Genomic DNA, 14,484 nt, shown 5'->3' on the forward strand with positions numbered 1-14,484 from the left:
TGTGCATTTATGTGTTTATTAGTTAATACCAATTTGATGGTTTTAATTTGCAATTCCCTGATGATTAGTGACATTGAGCATTTTTTCAAATGTTTATTGGCCATTTGTCTTTCTTCTTTTGAGAAACTTCTGTTCACGTGTTTTGCCCACTTTAATAGGGTTGTTTGCTTTTTCTTGCTGATTTGCTTGAGTTTGTTGTAAATTCTGGTTATTAGCTCTTTATTGGACATGTAGCTTGCAAATATTCTCTCCTATTCTGTAGGTTGTCTATTTGCTATGTTGATTGTTTCCTTAACTGTGCAGAAGCTTGAACTTACAGAGAGTAGAATGATGGTTAAAATGCTGAGAGGGGGAAAAATGGGGAGATCATAGTTAAAGGGTACAAAATGTCAGATGGAAGAATACGTTTTTTGACACCTATTGCACAGCATGGTGAGTATAGTTAATAATAATGTATCGTACCTTTCAAAATTGCTAAGAGAGCAAATTTCAAATGTTCTGACCACAAAAAATGATAAGTAATTGAGGTGATGAATACGCTAATTAGCTTGATATAATTATTCCACATTGTATTCATAAATTATAACATCACTTTATACTCTGTAAATATATATAATTTAAAATTTTTAATTTACAATAATTTTTTAAATGTAAACACATTCTACTTGAAGGAATTTGCAAATATTGAGTATTTGTAAATACTCAGCAGAATATTCAGGTATGTAAGATCACAAAGGGATATCTTATATGAGACATATAAAATGTATAAATAAAAAATTCGAATTAGAGTATGTGTTTTAGACAGTTGCCTTTTATTCATTTGCTGTAATATTCTCTAACTTGTGAAAAAGAAAATGAAGGGTAAATGTTACCAGCGTATAATGAAACAGCCAACTATTTTCATTGGTTCTGACATATTTCATACATATTAAAAGTGATTGGCAAAGTAGATTTGTTGTCATATTTTTCGTGCATTAAATAATAAAACTGATGCCAAGTATAAAAATAGAAATAATTTTATCCTATAAACCTTGCCTTTCTTATGATTTTGGCATCTACACAGTAATCATTTGAATAGTGGTAGAAATAAATATGTCAGGAATAATTTCCTGACCATGATATTTTTGTTCCAAATCTAATATCAAATCCTTATGAATTAATTATAAAAGTTGGATCATTTTAAATAAAATTATCGTCCTAATTAATCATTAAAAACCCTAAAATTACGAGAGAGAATAATTGTTTTCAAGAGAATGAAATATCTGTCCTTTAAGGTGGAGCTGAATTCCATTTCCAGTTTTGCCTGCCTGCTTTAGTCTTCACCAAACTCCACCTGAGTCTCTACGCTATATAACAGACCATTTGTTTATGTTCAGTATTGTAGTCTATTTTGTGTTAAATTTGTTTTCCCATATCTGTCTCCTAATATTTATACTTTTATGTTCATTAATTTATACAGGTTTAAGAATAATAAAATTCTTATAGATTAACCAAATGCAAAGGAAGTAAAAATATATATATATATATATATATATATATCTTTAGAGATGATTCTTCTCCTAATACATCTTGGGTTCTGTTTCCTAAACACTCAAGACATGTTTGGAAAAGGAAAATCATTTTACTTGTTTAGATAATGTCCTACAATAGGAATTGTCTCAACTTTATAAAGTAGATATCAATATCTTTTCACAAAATGATGGTAACCTAACTACAATATACTGATTGGCTGATGGTAAAACCCTAGTTAGATTCCACTAGGAAAAGGTTTTTAATTGTCAACCAATTAAAAATTTTAACAATTAAAAACTCACTATTTCTGAATAGACAGTTTTAGAAAGTTACAAATAAAGACCACTAATACATTCTTTCAATCATTACGGAATATTTCTTCAAAACACTCCTTCAAAATTCTTTGTGGTACATGTGTTCTGATCCAAATACTATACATATAAATATGCTCAATCTTTATCATAATCCAATTATATAAACATAGTTATGCCTATTTACAGATGAGAATACTGAGTCTCAAAGAGACTAAGTAATTTCATCTAACACATCTATGACATTCCAGTGTAACAGGAATTTGTTCACAAATCATCTATGAAAGCCACATACTCTGTGCAGCATCCTAGGAATATACCTGCCACATGGGGGCCAGCAAACGCAAGGCATTTGTCTTTGGCTTTCAGTACTTAAATATTGTACCCCTGTGCTTTGACTACTTTTTTTCTAATAAGAGTGATTTATTGATCTTACCCAGCTCTGTTAACTCAAGTATGATTGTCTGGTATAATTAATCTATGGCTAACTAATCTAAAATTTAATTTGAATCAATGGTCTTGGAGTAATCAACACAAAACACTAAATGAATCTATTGGAATTAATTCTGCTTTTAAAATAATTATCCATCTCTGCATAGTTTGGGTACAATTTGGTCACCATTTACAATATTAATAACGACTGTTCACAATGGTGCACACAATTCATCAAATTCGCTCTTGAAGCTTTCTAGATTCTAGCATGCAGAGATTGTTGAGGATGTCTGGGGAGCAGGCATAGCTTACTGAGATGCTCATCTGTTTTTAGTGATGACATATAATCTAGACTTTAACAAATATGCCAGGAATGTACAGCTTCTACAGGTGTAATTTGACTTTTTTTGTTTAAGTCAGTTTCTGCAAATTATTACATCTAGATTTAGCCTTGCAAAATCACTTTACTAACATTAAAATTGCGCTCCTTATGCAAAGAAAAAAATTGAATACATTTTAATGGAAGGGTTGACCTGCAGAAAGATGAATAATTTGCATCAATTTTTGTGTATTATGTTAAACTAATGAAGACAAATGCATTCATTTATTTCAGTAAAGCTGAAAAACTGAAGGCCAGCAATTTTATGCATCTATAATGATGAATATTACAGTGCTTATTATATGATGAATTGTGAATTTTAGAAATGGATGGTGAGCAAAACAGGAAAAAAAACATGCTTCTCATACTGATTTCTATTTTTATAAACACTGGCATCTGCCTCAAACAAACACCATGCCTTTTCTGGTACCAATTCTACACCTCTTACTTCATCAAATATTAAGAAATTTTAAAAAAACACAGAGAATCTCATGCATTTAACACTAGAAAATAAGCCAGGCGCGGTGGCTCACACCTCTAATCCTAGCACTCTGTGAGGCCAAGGCAGGTGGACCGCTCAAGGTCAGGAGTTCGAGACCAGCCTGAGCAAGAAGGAGACCCCATCTCTACTAAAAAATAGAAAGAAATGATCTGGACAACTAAAAATTTATATATAGAAAAAAATTAGCCAGGCATGGTGGCACATGCCTCTGTAGTCCCAGCTATTTGGGAGGCTGAGGCAGTAGGATCCCTTGAACCCAGGAGTTTGAGGTTGCTGTGAGCGAGGCTGACGCCACAGCACTCTAGCCCAGGCAACAGAATGGGACTCTGTCTCAAAAAAAAAAAAACAAAAAAAAACACTAGAAAATAGAAGTGAATAAAAGAAATTTCATATTGTTCATATGTCAAAGTGGTGCTTCTACAATAAAAAATCAATAATACAACACATTGTTACATTTTTTACTTTAGATTGATTATGAGTAAATAACATAATGAGATAAAAGTTGCTTGGAAATTATTAATAGGACTACTGCTATTTGACATTCATTATATAAAATTGTTTTAAAACTTTAGCTCATAAAGGTAACATTACATTCAATTATTAAATAAGAATGCAATATAATTAAATTAGTAAATATAGAAATAAAATGTATATAACAGTTTGTGTTTGGTAAAATTGTCCTCAAATTTAATCTTAATATTAAAGGGCATTGTAAGTATATCTACTACTTCATCTTTACATTCTTCGTGTGTAGCACATATTTCAGTAATTTTATAAATATTATATAACTAATTTGTTTTGGATTTTATCCACAGAAATAACCACTCACTGGCTGTGAAATAGTATACAGTTTGGAATTTGCGATTGATTTAATCTCGTAAGTAAAATGGGAACAGCTGAGATTACAGAAAATTCTATCCACAATATGCACAGACGAGCACAATTCCCTCTATTCCCTTCTCAGCTGCCACATATATCACATATGTTATTAAAGTCATGGGAGAACTGGCAAATGAAAGAAAAGTGCCACTAGCTCATTGCTAAAAATAGAAATAGTTTTAATGAGACCCTTCATTTTATAATATTTCTACCAAATTGAATAAAGCAGAGCAAAATAACACCAACTGGCCCTAATGGATGTTTTTTATGGGCTGCTGCTTTCCCACCAGCTCATGAACTGCTGAGTCTGCCTAGTCCTCAAAGTGCAATAGGCACTCAACATTTGAAAATAAGAAACGAAGGAAGCTTTTAGTACCAGCAGTCAGGAGAAAGGCAGTGCTGCCAAAAATGCCATTAAGAAGAAATGCTCTCGGTTTGGATAAATAGATTTTCACCTATAGTGAATTAAGAGACAAGACTGCAACTGCTCACACATTTTAAACATTCCTTAATGAAACTGCTGTGATTTGCTTTAAGCTTTTACCCCACCCAGACCTTAAAAAAAAAAAAAATGATTTTGAATGAAATAGGAAGCTCAGTTAACTTACTGTGACTAAGAACATCTACAACTTCAAAAATCTTCCATACAATAAATGCAACATAAAAATAACATTGCTGCAATGGGGAAAACTATGAAAGGATTTAGTGTCACCCCAGATTTAATTAAACTAGCTTAAGCTCATTTAGCATTTACCTTCACATCATTGTTGATTGCTCCCCTAAGTTATTTTTTATGTCAACAGAGCTTCCCTAATTAAATAGCTTATATCTGAGTCATTCAGAGATCACATAACACACTTCGGGCAGTAGTCATCACACTCAGAGTGATGAATGGTGATGGTGAGACCCTAGTTGAATCACACAGAAGGAAATATGACAGGATAAGAAGAGGAATGCATTTTTAACAAAAAAAGAGGGATATTTATAATTTTTAAAATTTGTTTCTGATTTCCCACTCCAAATAAGTCGTGGTATTTTCTGTTTTAATCTCCTCACCAAACCACATATGCTTCCATGACAATATCTCAAAATCTGAGCAACAATAAAAGCAAGGAAGAGGAAGTTCCTCTATTTGATGACACACAGAATATTAGTAAATATGAAATTTTTACTATGGATTATACCTGCCAAAGATATAAATTCAAAATGCTAGGGAATTTCTGGAACTGATATAAATTTTCCAGAATCTGAGCCCATATTGCTTTATTTTGAATATATTTATTTCATTAACTCTTGCTAAGAAAAGAGCAAGAGCCTCAAATGACATTTTACACACCTAAATGAACCATTTTTTTGGTTTACGATTAAATAAAATTTTAAAACTAAGTAAATATAATGTACTACTAATAATCTTCAATATGCTTGGGCAATGATAACAGAAGGCAAATGCTAATCAAACAGTTGAGAAATGCAAATTATAATGCTGGTTGAAAAGTCTATAAAAAGTCAGAATCTCATTCAAGTACTGGAATCGTGTGTCATTGTGTTTATTAATGACAAAATAAATATAAGTAATTCATGAAGCCATATTCCTACCAGAGGTATGAAATACCAAATCATAAATTACTGCCTGGAACCTTTTTCTCTGAAGTAAAGTGTCTCAGGGAGTGAAGCGTGCAATGTCTTTGATATACATCCTATTCTTTGATAAAGTTATATGAAAAGCTAAAACTCATAACGTACTGTGTCTCAAAATCATTTTGATCTTATGCTCTGTTTTGAATGAATAGGATCTTATTCACTAAAGTTAAGAATTTAATATTATCGAGTTAAAGAAAAGAAAACAAGCTATCTGAAAAAAAAGAAAAGAAAACAAGCTATCTCAAAAAAAGAAACAAAAAATATATTGTAATGCCTGTAAGTGAATGACTTGAATATTCATTCCTTTGAACTTATTGTGTTAAAATCTGTTTTATTCAGAATTAGGTTTAAAACAAAATATATGTTAAAGACATTTAATACTTTATTTAATAATCATGAGGCTTTTCAATATACTTGAATTAAGTATATTTGACAATAAAAATAAAGAAGGATGGGTTAAAATTTTCCATGTCAAAATATTAGTTTGACCTCTTGAATTTTTATTAATATATATTAATAATTCTATACTGAAATTCCTCATGAAAGTTTGAAATTTATTGAGCTGTTGCCTAAATTTTTTAAAATTTATTTTAATGAAAACACTAATATACTACATATTACACCACCCTAATCTAAACACTACAAAAAATGATTCTACCAAGCAATATAATCCAAGTCAACTTCTATAAATTTCTCATACAAGTGCCCTTGCCAACATCAATGAATATTTTCCATAATAACTCAGCATTCTCCAGAAGGCCAAGTGTTGATCTGATCAGCCAAGAGTGAAACAGATAAAAAGGGAAAAAACATCTACATCCTTAGGCTTATAGTTTAAATTTATTTTATTGTCCTATCTTATCTATAAGATAAGCTTAAAATTAGAAGACATAGAAATCCCAAATGTTCTGTCTAGCATTTTCCCCAATTTATAAAGTTAAATTAAAATATTGTTTATGAATGTATCAATATTCTAAATTGCCTTATATTTTTTTATTTATAATTGACACATAATAATTATAAATATTGATGGGGCACAGAGTGATGTTTCAATGTATGTACACATTGTATAATGATCACATCAGGGTAATTAGGATATCCATCACTTTTAACATTTATCATTTTTGTTGTGATAAATTCAAAATCTTCTCTTCTAGCTATTTTGAAATATACAGTACATTGTTATTAGCTATAGTCATCCTACTGTATAATTGATTATATTAGTAAAATAAGTCAACACCTTCTAACAGTGTCAGGGATAAGGAGGCATCAAAATTGGTCATTGTATGGTTCCAAAAAACTATAACAGAGAAGTTCCTTAGAACTGATTCAACTACTATCTTTTTTTTTAAATAATTTTCACATCTGAAATATCCCAGTGGTCTTTGAGATTTGTATAATATATTGATTTATTTTTAGTAAGCATTCCCTCAGAGCAAGAGAGTATGACAGAGACAGTCTTGGTACGTTAGTATATTGGATTCACAAAACAAGCAAGAAAACAATTGAAAACTCAAGTTTTGCTTACTCTAGTTTCCTAACATTAGTCATCAATGTTCTCTAAGAGAATATTGGAGTTGCCTAATATATTCAATGGTCGAAACATCAAAAGCACAACATAAAGTTATCAAAGCTCAACCCGATGTAAATCTACAAAAGAACCGGGATGGACATGAGATAACTTTCTCCTTTCTTTAAGGAAACATAATCTGGATAAAATTTTTCACAAATTTTGTTAACTTTAAAAAATCAATAGCAGATTTTGGGGAAAACACTCAAGTTTCAGATTACATATTAGGTATAAGCCAAAATTGTTTACTTTAGACATTTTGATATTGTGAGCACTATTATGTAACTCTCCATAATAAAAAAAAAATTTGTGACATATGCCAACGTCCTCATACATCCTCTTTAAATTTTATGTAATTCTTACTGCCATGAATTACTCAGATGTATTTAATGAGGTCATCACATTTAATAATGTAGTATGCCATGCTTATCACTACCTCTAGAAGTGATTTGTTTTCTCTTTTTATAAATCTGGGTGCACAATCAGATTTTCCAGATACAGAATTCACTTGTTCAACAAATAGTAATTGAGTGTCCATGGGGTACCTTCTCTGTTGTTGCGTGGCTTGCAACAATGAGAGACAACAGCAAAAGAGAGACAATCTATGCCCTCGTCCAGATAACGCAAACTAGCAGAGGATGGCAGTGACATACAGAAGTCCAATTCTTTCCGAAACAACACTGAGCGGGGTAAGGGTGGATGATGAGAAATTAGTTGATGTGTACAATGTATGTTATTTAGGTGATGGGTATCCTAAAAGCCTTGACTTTGATCACTACACAATCTACGTACATAACAAAATTGCACATGTACCTCGTAAGTTTGTACAAATAAAAAAATTGAAAAAAGAATAGTAAAAACTAAAATATTAAGACAAAATAAAAACCACCCTGAAAGCTTTGTTTGTTTACTTTAGCTTTTCCTAAATCATATACTATAGGGCAATGAGTTCCCAAAAAATCACTGCTTCCACTTCTCAGAACTACGTTAAGAGTGTGCCTAATTTTTAAAACGTGTTCTAAGATGACAGCTAACCATATTTCTCCATGTAGTGTCTAGCCGAATTAAGACCAAACTCTGGGAATATGTCAAGCACATTTTCCAAATTATTATAAGTTTAGCATTCAAATGGAATTCAGTGCAACCCTCTTATTTTACTAGTTTAAAAAAAGAAACCCAGAGGCCATAAATTTCAAGTGACTTGCCAAGAACACAGTAAATGGCAAAGATAAGTCCAGAATATCAGTGTGTAGATGATACATGATGATATTAACATATTATCAGTCTCTATCTTAAGAATATATAATTTTTCACCAAAAGAGTATCTTTAAAATATTATTAGTTAATACCAATTTGATGGTGAGTACATCAACACATAAATGCACATATAAGAATAACATCTATTGGATGTTGGGGGGGCGGGGGGAGAGGGGAGGAGGGAGGAGGGGACGGGTATTTGTATACACAAGGAGTGCAATGCGCACCACCCGAAGGATGGACATATTTGAAACTCGGACTTGGGCCGGGGGCAAGGGCAACATACGTAACCTAAACATCTGTACCCACATACATAATATGCTGAAGTAAAAAAAAATTATTAAAGAAGTTGTGCATTACAAATTCCAAGTAAGTGGTGCAATAACTCATGAAGTTTCTGGTTTCAGTATGCAATTTTTACTAAGGGAAAGAGCACAGCTGACCTAACTACCAAGAATGCCTAGGCTGGAGCACCTGATCAACACACAATTAGGGCAATAAACCCAAGCCTTACTTGGGGGGATATAAGTATAATTTAAAACATTTTGAAAAAAATATGTTCCTCAAAACTATAACTGTTAAAACTTAATCATTTTAATATATGTGTCGTATATTAAAATTAATTTTCAAACTTTTGAATGTATAAATAATATAGGCATGACAAGGATGAAGATTTGGTAGGTCTTTTTCTGGTGCCGTCAATAAAGAGGGTACATTTTCTGTGGAGAGTTGAAAAACAAAATAGCATCAATTATCATGTCAAAGATAAAATATTCCTCAATTAAAAATATCTTTTCTTGGTCTAAGTTCTAAATATTATTGTTGATATTTAACAACCCAGCCCTTATTGACTTTCAAATTAGCATATATTTGTCTTTTATCCTTTAACAAACAGTGTATAATACTGGAAAATTAAATTGGAGAATTCCCATTATACCGCTGACCCCCCAATACACTTAGGCACAGTTACACTTGCCATTTTTGGCAATAAGAACTCAAGTTATGTTTTTTGTTGTTGTTGTTTTTTCATTCCTACAATGACTGTGCAATCATTCCTTATTTTGAATCTACTGTATAAATTCAGGAATATATAATATCACAGAAATTATTGTCTCAAAATTTTCTCAAAGCCAGTTCAAGATATTTTGAACCATAATTAATTTCAGATGATTTTATCAAATATAATGGGATTTAATGTTAAAATTTTTCATGAAGTTGTTATGGTAGAAAATTCCTGGACTTCTTATACATTTGAAAGTTGTCAGAAATGATCCCAAAGAACCAAAGAATATTATTGTAATTTCTGGAATTTATTATGAAACTAAATTTTTATGAATCTGTGCTCAACTTTCTAATATTATATATCTGTCAGTTCCTTTGTAAGAAATTCTTCAAAATTAATAGGAAATAATCAATGGAGCAAATAGACAACTTACAGAATGGGAGAAAATATTCACAAACTATATATCTGATAAAGAGCTAATATCCAGAATCTACAAAGAACTCAAACCAAGCAGCAAGAAAACAACAAACAACCCCATTAAAAAGTGGGCAAAAAACATAAACAGAAGTTTTTCAAAAGAAGATAGACAAATGGCCACAAAACATATGAAAAAATGCTCAATGTCACTAATCATCAGGGAAAAGCAAATCAAAACAACAATGAGATATCACCTTACCCCTGTTATAGTGGCTTTTATGAAAAAGTCCAAAAAAAATAGATGCTGGAGTGGATGTAGAGAGAAAGAAACAAATGCTTGTACACTGTTGGTGGGACTGCAAATTATTACAACTTCTATGGAAAATAGTATGAAGATTTCTCAAAGAACTAAAAGTAGACCTACCATTTAATCCAGGATTCCCACTACTGGGTATTTACCCAAAGGAAAATAAGTCATTTTATCCAAAAGACACCTGCACTCGAATATTTATTGCAGCACAAATCACAATTGCAAAGATGTGGAATCAACCCAGGTGGGTTGATCAATTCATCAGTTTATGAGTGGATTAACAAAATGTGATATATGTATACCATGGAGTACTACTCAGCCATTAAAAAGGATGAATCGATGCATTTTGCAGCAATTTGGATAGAACTGAAGACCATTATCCTAAGTGAAGTATCCCAAGAATGAAAAAAGAAACGCCACATGTATTCTCTAATAAATTGGAACTAACAAAGGAGCACCCATGTGCATAGAGGGAAGTAAAAGACATGGGAAATCAAGCAGGTGGAAGTGGGAAGGGGAATGGCAAAAGCCCACCTAATGGGTACAATGAACACTATCTGGGTGGTGGGTACACTTACAGCTCTGACTCAAACATTGCAAAAGGTATCCATGTAGCAAAAACATTTGTATCCCCTTAATATTTGAAGTAAAAAAAGAAAAGATGTAGTACACACTATCTCAAAGATATGTTTTTTAAAGATGGAAATAAAAGTGATTAATTAAAAAAATAATGATTTTATGGATAGAAGAACAAATGACAGGGAACATAGGTAATAAAATATACATATATATATATATATATATTATAATAATTAACCAAAAGCTGTCTTTTAATAGCCTAGCACTTTGGTTCTCCTGCTTTTACTAACAAAGAAATAAAATGAGGTGGAAAGTGTCCATATGGAAAAAAATTAATAAAATTGAGTGAAGATAAATTAATAAATCTGACTAAAATCCCTATTAATAATAAATAAACAATTATTTATTCCTCTTCCTCTTATTATTCTCCCTTTCTTCCTGCCTCTCCCTTTTCCCTCTCCCCTCCCTTTCTCCCTCCCACTCCCTCTCTCTTTTCTACCTTTGCATCTTAATATTGACTCTACTCCACTGCCTCTCTTTTATAATAGCCCTGTGATTACATTGGAACCACTTGGTTAATACAGGATAATTCCTCCATTGCAAGATCCTTAATCATCTTTTGCTATGTAAGGTAACATATTCACAGGTTCTGGAGATTAGGACATGGACATCTTTGGGGAACCATTATTCTGTCCACCAAATGTACTCATATGCTGTAATAGTTTGTATTTATTTATTTTTGGCACAAATATATACATATTCATACATGTTTGCACATATATATATAATCAAAATTTTCATTTTTTTTCCGGAAATTATTATTATTATTATTATTTTTTTTTGAGACAGAGTCTCACTCTGTTGCCCAGGCTAGAGAGCCATGGCATCAGCCTAGCTCACAGCAACCTCAAACTCCTGGGCTCAAGCAATCCTTCTGCTTCAGCCTCCCAAGTAGCTGGGACTACAGGCATGTGCCACCATGCCCGGCTAATTTTATATATATATATTTTTAGTTGTCCGGCTAATTTCTTTCTATTTTTTTTTTTTTAGAGAGACGGGGTCTCGCTCTTGCTCAGGCTGGTCTCGAACTCCTGACCTCAAGCAATCGACCCGCGTCGGCCTCCCAGAGTGATAAAGTTACAGGCGTGAGCCACCGCGCCCGGCCCTTCCGGAAATTATTATGCTTTATTTCATGCAGTTATTTTGGCTCAAAATAATTTTGTCATATGGAAAAAGGGAAATATTAAAGATAATAAACCCTGGATGTTAAATGTTAGATTATGTTACATATATCAGAGATAAATAGTCTGCTATTCATACCTTCCTTTAAAGGAAACAATTAAATAACATTCATCGGAATCAATTGTGCCTCACTCTACCAGTTAACTCGCTAAATCAAACACTATACATAAAAGGCACAAATTAAAAAAAAATTGTTGCAAAACCTTATTGTATTCATAAAACATTTTTTTTAAATGTAAAATTGAGAAGAGAAGGTTTTTTAGGGGTAGGTTGTAGATTTTTCAACAGGATACAGTAAAAATATCTACTGACCATTTTGATAGATATTAATATTATTTTTTCTTTTTTTACTTATTTACTTAGAAGCATAGGTCCAAATTGTTAGCCTGCATTTATACAGTAACATAAGGCAGCAGGATGCATTCAGTAAAAACAAAATTTCTAATGGCATATGTGGAAGCACATATCCCCTTCCCACAGTAACTCAGATTAATGAACAAAGAACAAGTGGCTGACATATAACCTACCCATGGGAGTGCCAACGCCGTAACCTTTGGAGTCTATAAGGCCGCCGATCTGTGTCAGGTTACAGTTCCGCTGGGTAACAAACTCGATGGTGGTTGACTCCATTAGGAAAGCATAATCAGAGGTGAGAACTCGCTGAATTCCTTCTTCATTACTTTTGACCAGCACTGACTGCCTCCTGCTACTCATAAAGGCCCACATTTTGTCATACGTGGATATTTTTGATTTCTGGGAGAAAATAAAATATATTTTGATCATAAGAAAGGTATTCCTTAGTTTCCAAGTGGTCCTACAATATTTAGACACAATAGACTGTATTTAATTTACTCATCCCACCTTAGAATTATATTACTAATAATAGGGATATATATATATATATGTATGTTTATATATATATATATATCCCCCAAATCAAAATCTGTATAAAAAGTTTCCCATAGAAATTCCTCATCATATTTCCAGGTATAGTATAGATTTATTTAATTAATATATTTAAAAAGTCTTATTATTCAAGAATGCAACTAGTAAATCATAGAAAGTAATCAATAAAAGAGAAAATAAACAAGATTAATAAGGACAGTGCTTTGTGCTTGTATCTTGCATGAGTATCTCATGTGTACAATTTTATTTTTTAACATTACTATAACATCAAATTTGGGAGAGAGAGACACTGGACACAAATTGACACTGTAAGACTGCAAGAGTTTGTTTGTTTATCTCCAACTTGGTTGACACAGATGTCACATTAACCCCCAAGGATACACAAAGGTACAGGTTGAGGAGATGAGGGGAATTTGTTACAAATAAGAACGTTACAAATAAGGATGACTACATTTCCACTGAGAAACAATCTGTCACCACAGAACCTATCTTAGGCTGCCTCAGGACAACCAGAAATCTATTATTCAGGTCTACCAAATAAAGATTTCGGGACCAATAAAATTGAATAGTTTTATATCCAACTGAAAATTCTCAGTAGGGCTTTACTAGGATTTCATTACTATAGAAAGAAAATGGGTTTTGTTCAGAAGGCACTGTTAAAACATAAACATGAAAAAGGTTAGCATTTCCTTATTGAAAGCTCACCTGTGAAACACGTATCTTCATTTAATTATTACACAAATACAGAAAACAGTACTGAAGCTATAAACACAAGAAGGATATTTGTCATACTAGTTTCACTGTCATAAAAAGTCAAAACTATTTTCAAACCAATAGGCAAACTTTTTTACAAATTAAGTATGTTTTTATTTCCACGTGTGCAAAGACTTCAATGTGATACTACCTCTACTTCTATCGTAGGTGCACAATAACACTGAGTAAAATCTGGACACTATTTCAAAGATAAAATGGGAAGAAATACCTTATAATTTACTGTAAAAAATGTAAAGGTACAACGAATGCTTTTTAAAGACAAGAATAGTATCAGAGCTAAGAAAGAGTAGAAATGTTAACCTTTACTCTCCAGAGAAACACTAAAACATGCTAAGAGATCAATGGCTCAACATTTAAAAGAAAGCAGACAGAGCACCTTTCTTTCAAATAAGATCGATAGCATCATATGTTTGGGAAGATGTGGTCACATGTCATTTTATTTTCTAAGTTAAATAATGAAATCTGGGGAATAGAAAAGGCAAATGCAAGAAATATTTAAGGTTATGAAGAAATTCTTACTGAGATCATTAAGACCAATAATCGGAACTTGCATTGTCTCATTTATCTGTCCAAAACAGTAACATAATGAGGATCGCTAGAACAAATTCACTTTCTTTCCACAGTAAAAACTTTTTCTGCTAATATGTAGGATAAAGCGAGGCTACAATACAAAATAAAATAAAGCTAACAGCTCACCTATAGATTGAAGGAATTTTAGGTGAAAAAATAAAAAGTACATCATTTTTGGTTTAGTGAACCTATGACTAATA

General features: G+C 32.0%; 1 protein-coding gene across 1 annotated transcript in view; it reads right to left on the reverse strand.

Moving 5' to 3' along the window:
• LOC105815781 (glutamate receptor ionotropic, kainate 2) overlaps positions 1-14,484 on the reverse strand; it is a 293,383-nt gene that overhangs the window by 36,327 nt on the left and 242,572 nt on the right. The window contains exon 7 of the mRNA XM_012651025.1: positions 12,562-12,787. Coding sequence (XP_012506479.1) covers positions 12,562-12,787 — 226 coding nt within the window. The remainder of the gene's footprint in view (positions 1-12,561; positions 12,788-14,484) is intronic.

The sequence above is a fragment of the Propithecus coquereli genome, unplaced genomic scaffold (assembly GCF_000956105.1).
Source record: "Propithecus coquereli isolate 6110/MARCELLA unplaced genomic scaffold, Pcoq_1.0 Scaffold345, whole genome shotgun sequence".
Lineage (NCBI taxonomy): Eukaryota > Metazoa > Chordata > Mammalia > Primates > Indriidae > Propithecus > Propithecus coquereli.